The 9,394-nt window shown below is 32.7% G+C and overlaps 1 protein-coding gene across 1 annotated transcript; it reads left to right on the top strand.

Moving 5' to 3' along the window:
- Nucleotides 1-8,018: 8,018 nt before the first annotated feature.
- LOC149030982 (uncharacterized) lies at nt 8,019-8,921 on the top strand. Its single transcript, XM_089177300.1, has one exon. It carries the CDS (start codon nt 8,019-8,021, stop codon nt 8,919-8,921), a length of 903 nt encoding a protein of 300 aa, XP_089033426.1.
- The last annotated feature ends 473 nt before the right edge of the window (nt 8,922-9,394 follow it).

The following is a 9,394-nucleotide window of genomic DNA, read 5'->3' as shown; positions in this document are numbered from 1 at the left end:
AAAAACAAATAAAAAATTTTATTTTTGAATACTGCTATACGATTTTTAGCAAAACATTCGATTTTTAAATAACGTTAATTTCGATTTAGATTATTTCCTAAAAATATTGAACAATAAATTGATATATTTTGTTTTTTTCATATGAAGTATTTACGTTCGTTAAATAGGACCACAAGTCAAGTCAGAAGTATTCTCGTGAGATAAAACGTTCAATTAATTTACTATAGAATTTCTGTCTGTATTCGCGATCTCGTAGAACATTATACAGGTAACATCGAGAGAAGATGATTTGGACTATCCTTTCGCAAATCCAATTACAATTGTGACGTATAAACGTATCCAGACAAACGCTTATACGCAATATACAAGTATACATGCATACATATATTTACAGCAAAGTAACGGAACCTTCTAAAGGAAATTACATTCTCCACTGAACATATGAACGTTCTTCCTCGTCTCCACTTTATGCATAATTTTATCTTCTTTCGCATCTCTCGATAAAACGGGTAAGTATACACACACACACATACAACCACACGTATATATATATATATATATATATATATATATAGATAGACATTTTTCGCCAGTTTCATCGATCGTTTTTATCCTAGCTTCTTCTTTCGTTCGGAAATACGAGCTTTACTTTATCTGACATTTTTCGAGTAAGAAAATCGATATTGATACTCGATAAATTTTGAGATATTTCTAAGCTTTTTCTATTTTCTTCAACACTCGTTCTTTTTATCCCTCTTTTTTCTTTAGTAAGATTTTCTATAAAGAAAGATCAGCTCGTTTAGATATCCATTCGAACTTTGAATCAAAATCTTGAAGAAAAAAAAAAGAAAAAGAAAGAGAAAAAAAATCTCAGACATACCTTGTGTTTTTAAGCAATGACGAATCGAGGACAACCACGAACTGAAAGTGTTAAAAGGACCTTTTATAAACGCAACTTTTTAATTAGGACGGTGCTCTCGTATTTTCCTCTATTTTCACTTCCTGTACTTTAGTGGTTTTGTTCGTGTAATGTACGTACGTATATATATATATATATATATATATATATATATATATATATATATATACACACTTTTTTTAAATACATAAATATGTATATATATATTTTTTTAAATATATAAATGTATGCGTATATATAGTTATGTATGTATGTATATTACTATTTGGTCGTATCGTCAAACGTGTATCTCGACGGACGCGTTTGCTTGTAACAAAAGAGTTGGTATGCGAGTAAAAAGCATTTCGTTTCTCTCAGGGCATATCTGGGTCACCCACGCTTTTCTCGTTTTTACATCATTGTTAAGAAATTTCCCTTTTTTCCTCTTCTCTATAGTCTACCCCCACCTTTCCTCCATTTCTTTCATTCTCTCTCTTTCTCTCTTTTCTTTGCCCACATGTACTGATAAGAGTTGAAAGACTTCTCAACGTTTCGTTGGAAAATGGGGAAAGAGACGGAAAAAAGCATGATTCACGAAAAGAATATGGCAATCACGACACGTAGGTATACATGTGCATTGTAAAAAGGAATAATAACGTCTACTAAGGATATTCTTTTCACAAATTTCATATATGTGTATACCTTTTCATTTGTTTCTACGAGATGATATTTTTCTATTAAATGAAAATTATTATTAAAATAATAATAATAATAATGTAAATGTAAAATAATAATTTGTTCTTTTTTCTTTTAATATAATAATATTCAATATAATTATATAATTTATTATTAATGATAATACGATTAGAAAATAAGAATTAAATATCTATGAGATAAAAGTTTCAATTATTTGGCCCATCCAAAAACCGAAACGATAATATCATTTTGATTATAAATAAGAATGGAAAAGAAAAAAGTCTAAAAGAGACAAGATAAACTTGTTTTCGTTTTTATCACACGAGAAGTGGCCATCGAATTTATCCGACATGGTTATCGATACAGCCGTTTAATCCCGACAAGCTTTCTCGATAGATCGATCCTCGTGAAAACGATAAAGCGTCGGACAACGATCTTTACGGGCGACGAGGGATATAAAGTATGAGGAGTAAATAGGAGAAAACGAGACTTTAACAGGGAGTGAATCCAATGTTAAGAGAATATAACGTGATAGATTTAACGTGAGAAGGATAAGAAAAAATAAAAAGATAAAAAAGAAAAAAGAAAAAAAGAAGAGAAAAGAAAAAGAAAAAAGGAAAAGAAAAGAAATGATTTTTCTACAAATAAATCCGTGTACGTATGGTAAAGTAATACAAATTCCTTACAAGACGACTGTAAGTAAGTACATATATATATATATATATATATATATATATATATATATATATATATATATATTATATTTTATATTATTTCTTATATATATATATATTTTATATTATTTCTTATATATATATATATTTTATATTATTTCTTATATATATATATGAAGAAAAAGAAGACACCTTGTTGAATTCCTTCCTTGTGGATTTTTATTGCTAGATCTCACCTCGAGAATATGGCGATTCTTTGATATACCGAGTGATACCTTGTATTCTAGCGAAAAGTCGTAAAACGAACGAGTTGAAACAACTATGGAATGAACGCAGATCTTCCCTTTTCTGCACCTGTATAGATTTTCCTGTTATAACACCTATAAACCATTCTACTCTCTCTCTTTCCCTCTCTTTCTCTTTATCTATTTATTTTCTTTCTCTCATTTCACGACATTCTTCTGTTTCCTCGTATATTTACACCTCGTAGAACGAAAATCTAGGGATATAACAAGGTTAGAAAACATTCGCGAAATAATTTCACGTAGGATATACTATACGCTATGTGTTACCAATGACAAAGACGAAGACAACGATGCAATCTTTTTTTGAAGCTTATCCTCGTAACCTGCTTTTTCGTTGTTATCCGAAAAGATTTTTTTTATAACAAGTTATGGAGATAATTTTTTCATTCGTATTTTTACGTATGATAAACAAAATAAAAAGAAATATAATAAAAATTATATAAGTTCACAATTGATTACTTACAAGAGTAAATATGGAAAAAAATGAACACAAATTATTGGATAATATAATTTTAATGAAAATGATAAAGCTTATTATTAATATTAACAATACTAACGCTCTCTATATTTTCGCTTTATTTTAATAGTTTCTGTTAAAAATCGTTACTTTTAAACGATTTATTTTTTTCGATTATTTTTGAATATAATTTTTATGCATATTCCGTTTCGTTTTTCCATTCCTATTATTCTATTATTCTATCTCGATTTTGAGTACTTTAGATTGAGTTCATTTATCTGTTTATTATCTGTCGTTTGTTTGTCTATTACCTAATCAAGTCTTATGTCAATTAAGGAAGTTCATATGGAGAAATGTTCTCTTATATTCATTGCTCCCATACATATACACATGCATACTATGGATGCATATTAAATTATAAAAACCTTAGATAATAATAATAATAGTAAGATAAATAAAAAATCTATAGAAACAATAAATCACAAAAATTCTACTTATTATCATGAAAGCAATGGGAACTACAACGAAAACGTTCGAACAAAACTTAAAGAAAATAAGAATAAAAGAACCGTTTATTTCAGAAATGGACTTAATTCATTCCTGGTAAGAAAACGTATTGGTTGGTGTATATGAAATGTCGGATTTGTAAGTGAATATATAATACTACATGTCTATTTACAAAAGTTGTTTCTTTAATCAAAATATGTTCCATTTGCTTCAATACACTTTTCCCAACAATATTTTAAATCATAAATGCCTTTTTTAAGAAAATTCTGATCTTTAGAATCAATAAACTCTGATATTACATTTTTTTAGACTGTCTTCATTTTCATATTGTTTAGCTCATAAAAACAGTTCCAAATGTTTAAAAAAATGATAGTTAGTTGACGAGAAACCCAGTGAATAAGCTGGGCGCGGCAAAACTTCATATTTTAATTCATTTAATTTTTTAATTGTTTTTTGCGATATATGCGGCCAAGCATTGTCAGTAGTGGAGAAGTAGTGGTCCATGCCGATTAACAAGTGATGGGCGTTTAATTTTCAATTTTTCATGCATCCCATCAATGTACTGGCAGTACTTTTCGACCGTAATTGTCTCTCCTGTTCGAAGAAACGAGTAATGAACTCTACCAGTCACATTTCACCAAACTATGATTAATTCCGTGGATGAAGTGTTGGTCTTAGAGTATGAGCACAAGCCTCATCCCTATTAAGCCATCGAGAACACTTTTTTCTGTTATCGTAAAGAATCCATTTTTCATCACTGGTAATAATCCGATCGAAAAATGGCTCTCGATGTAATCGCGTTAGTAACAACGAGCATACGTTTAACCGATCCAGCTTATTTCGCTCGGTTAGTTCGTGCGGTGCCCACTTATCCATTTTTTCACCTTGCCAATTTCAGAAAAATGTCGCAATATTGTATGGTTAACTTTTATCCTGATAGCAAGTTCCTTCATGGATACAGTTGGATTCGCTTCCATCAATGCCTTCAGATCATCACTTTCCACGATCGTTTTGGGTCTTCTTCGCGGTTTTTTTTTGTAGTGAAAAATCATCAGACCGAAATTTTTCAAACCAACGCTGCACCTTTCGATTGTTAAAAGTATTCTCCCCAAACGCCTGGTTTGTGTTTTGTGCAGCTTTTGCAGCATTATTACCAAGTTTATACTTATACAAGAAAATAACACGAATTTCGGTGGAATTCATATCGGTACAAAATATTCAAAACAAATAACAAAAGGGAACACTTTTGAGAAAATCTCCTATGTTAAAATGTTACTCTGGCAATGGACAGTACGACTATAAAAGAGGTTATGTCAAAAACAAAAGCATACCAAAAACAGAGAGAGAAACGTTTGCATATATTAAAAAAACGACATTTTATATGCACCAACCTAATATATTATTCACATAATAATTGCCATTATTTTAATGTAGAAACTATAATTCCTTTAGATACAGTTAAGCAGTATGACTCTTTAGTATTGTTGCGTACTAGTGGCCTTGATCAGTACTATGGTATTTATTCTATCGTAAGAAGGAGTTAAAGGCATATGGGTTGTGAATCAATTGTTGTTGTTTAACGTTTTAATAAATTGGGGGGCGCCTTTGCGCCCCTGGTTGTATGAGTTGTTTATTATTAATGCATATATATCGCTAATGCGTATATATTACTTCTGGAACTGCTGGAACTGATGATGCGAGTATAACACTGTCGCGTATATACTGCTACTGGATCTGATGAAGGCGAGTATAACGCTGTTGCGTATACTGCTACCTGGACTGATGAAGGCGAGTATACTCTGTTGCGTATACTGCTACCTGCACTGAGGAAGGCGAGTATACGCTGTTGCGTATACTGCTACCTGGACTGATGAAGGCGAGTATACGCTGTTGCGTATACTGCTACCTGGACTGATGAAGGCGAGTATAACGCTGGCGCGTATATACCGCCGCTGCTGCGGGTATACAGACAATGCGTGTATACCGCTGCTGCCACCGCCGCCGCCGCGTATATTCCGCTAATGCGTATAATACCGCTGCCGCCGTGGTTCTGCCGCTGCTTCTCCTCTTTCTTCTTCTTCTTCTTCTTCTTCTTCTAGTAAGTGATGATATGTGAATCATGAGTTGTATCGAAGTGCCGGGCCTGGATTCTTGCGCCCTTTTATACCCAGACTTGGTTTTCGGACATCCCTTTCCTAACTTGATTGACCAATAGGAGCAGAGTTCCCCCACTCCACCGTGTTCTCCAATGAAAGGACTTGTGTTTTAGTGAGGACTAAAGAAGTTCAAGAATAGGTAAAGCATCCACCACGCATCAATGGTTTGTCGAAACGATGCTATTCACAGAACACTTCCACAACACACTGCAACTTATGCCTTACGTTGCGTGCTACGCAACAAGTATCTTGTATGTATATTTTTAATTGTATTGAAAAGCAAACCTTTTAATATTTTGACTCTAACATAAATGGAGTTAGGCCACTTTCAAGAAAAACGGCTAAAAACACTATCAAAAAAACAAAGAAAAGATACAAAAAGTTATAAAATGAATTGAAACGTGGGCAATAGTTAGGAAATATCTGGATCAATTGGTTTAAATAGAAAAACCGATTTATACTTGATGACCCTATACAGTGATACTATACAGTGACCCTACTAAAAGAAATAGAGTACAAAAACTAATATACAAAAAAGACACAACACATACAATAAAAACCATAAACAACGCATTAGCACAACACATAAACGAAAATACGACAATACAAGACATGCACATGATGATATAAATAACAACTCACTCATGGACATAAATAACAACAATTACACAGTTAACCAGCTGCTGGACACACTCAAACAAAAACTTGCAATATATGCAACAAAACTTAAAAGATATAACGAATCAAATAAGAGAAAAACCGAAAACAGAACATTCCTAAACAGTGAAAGAACATTCTATAAATAACTAAACATAGAACAAGAAATAGGACACATACAACCAACTAAAAAAGAAATAACCACTTTCTGGACACAAATATGGTCAAACACAACAGAACACAACACACATGCAACATGGATAACAGACGAGAAACAGAAATATGAAGACATGTCAGAACAAGCCGAATACAAAATAACAGAAGATGAGCTAAAAAAACAATACGCAGCACACATAACTGGAAACACCCAGGACCAGATCACATACAAAACTACTGGTACAAGAAATTTATAACTACACACCCATACCTAACACAGCAGATAAATAAAATAATAGAAGATCCCCGAGAACTCCCGAGTTTCCTAACCGAAGGGATCACTTTCACAAAACCCAAAACACCGAAAACCCAGCAAACTATAGACCAATTACGTGCCTACCAACATTATACAAAATAATAACAAGTACAATATGCCGGCAAATCGATACACACTTCACAAAAAACAATATAATTTCAGAAGAACAAAAAGGATGCAGAAGAAATAGCCAAGGATGTAAAGAACAACTCATCATAGATAGTATAATAATGAACCAAGCAAGAAAGCAGCAACGAAACCTACACACATGTTATATTGATTACAAGAAAGCCTTTGACTCAGTACCACATACATGGCTATTAGAAATTTTGAAAATATACAAAGTAAATAAACGCACACAACAATTCCTAAAACACACCCTGTCAACATAGAGAACCAGAATTATATTAAAAACACCAAAGGATACCATAAAAACGGAAGAAATAAAAATTAAAAAGGGCATCTTCCAAGGAGATACATTAAGTGCTCTATGGTCCAACATGTGCCTAAACCCATTATCTACAATATTGAACAAAACTAAATATGGATATCAAATCAGAAATAACAGACAAACGCAGTACACAATAAGCCACTTAATGTATGTAGATAACATACTATATGCAGCAACAGGAACACAATTAAATACGCTTTTAAGAATCACAGAAAATTTCACATCTGACATAAAAATGCAATTCGGAATAGACAAATGTAAGACAACACATATCGAAAGAGGACAATGGATCACAGACGATACACAAAGAACATTACAGAACGAAACACTACAAAACTTAGGAAAACACGAAACATACAAATACCTCGGCTTTGAACAAAATACTAAGATAAACCATACAGAAATTAAAAAATACTTACAAAAACAATACAAACAAAGACTCACAAAAATACTTAAAACCAAACTAAATTCAAAAAATCTCGTCAAAGCAATAAACACATACGCAATATCAGTCCTTACATATTCCTTCGGAATCATCAATTGGTCAAACACAGACTTAGATGACACCAATAGAATAACGAGAACGCACCTGACAAAGTCACTAAACTACACCCGAAATCATGTGTAGAGAGATTAACAATAAGTAGAGAATAAGGTGGAAGGGGAATAACGGACATAAAAGCGTTACACAATAGACAAATAAAAAAACTCCGCAAATACTTCCACACAAAAGAAACACAACTACATGAATGAAGCAGTAACGAAAGCCGACAAAAATTACACACCACTAAACCTATCGACAAGCAACACAGCTATAGATAACTATAACAACATAGACCATACACAAAGCAAAATAAACGCATGGGCCACAAAACAATTACACGGAAAACACTATTACACCACTACATACGAAAATATAAACAAAAACGACACATACGAATGGCTAAAAAAAGGAAACCTCTTCCCAGAAACCGAAGGATTCCTAATCGCAATACAAGATCAGGTAATCTCAACAAAAAACTACCTCAAGTACATAATAAAAGATATAAACATACAAGATGACAAATGCCGGAAATGCAAATTAGTACCCGAAACAATAGAACACATAACAGGGGGTTGTAAAATACTAGCAAATACCGAATATACGGAAAGACACAACTCCGCAGCAAAAATCATACATAAAGCAATAGTGAACAAATACAAACTGGAGAAAACTACAACACCATACTACAAATACACACCAACAACAATAATAGATAACGAAAAGTACAAACTATACTGGGACACAACATTACACACAGACAAAACAGTAAAATACAACAGACCGGACATCACATTTACAAACAAAGAAGACAAGACAACATACCTAATAGACATCTCAGTACCAAACGACATCAACATCACACAGAAATACAGAGAAAAAATAGAAAAATACACACCACTTGCACAAGAAATACACAGAATATGGAAACAAAAAAAGGTACACATCATCCCTCTCATCATATCAGCAACAGGCATTACACCGAATAATTTTAAACCATATCTCACACAACTACAACTAGACCCAAATATACACCAAGAAATACAAAAGGCGGTTATATTAAAAACATGCAATATAACCAAAGCCTTCCTAAATTCAGGAGATTAAAGCTGTCAGACCTGGCAAGAGTCCTGTCTGAAATGCTGATATGCCCGAGAAATCGGAGAGAAATAATAAAATAATAATAATAATAATAATAATAATAATAATAATAATAATAATAATAATATTAATAATAAGAGCAAATCCATGATATGGAGAAATAAGGAAATTATATTATTCGTAGTTATCGATCAAAGGTAATGGATTGTACAGTAAGTAGCATGTATTGGCTAAAACCCAGTACATATGTACATAGGCGTAAAGGACCGATCGAGAAGGATCTATGATCGGCTTCGAATGCCGAGTAGGGATACTACGAAGGGATAGGGTAACGACTAATAGTGAATTATGGGGTAGAAATTCACGCGTACCTGATATAACCGAAACGTTATGGCTCTCGTGTATCATGAGGATCGATAAAGGATGCCATTGTGATACTTAGAAGAGGCAGGAGAAGGCGTATTCCAAAGTCAAGTAAT

The sequence above is a fragment of the Polistes dominula genome, unplaced genomic scaffold (assembly GCF_049000335.1).
Source record: "Polistes dominula isolate Pdom_NZ unplaced genomic scaffold, Pdom_raw_medaka contig_20, whole genome shotgun sequence".
NCBI lineage: Eukaryota > Metazoa > Arthropoda > Insecta > Hymenoptera > Vespidae > Polistes > Polistes dominula.
The sequence above is the reverse complement of the archived record's forward strand: the minus strand, read 5'-3'. Positions and strand labels throughout refer to the sequence as shown.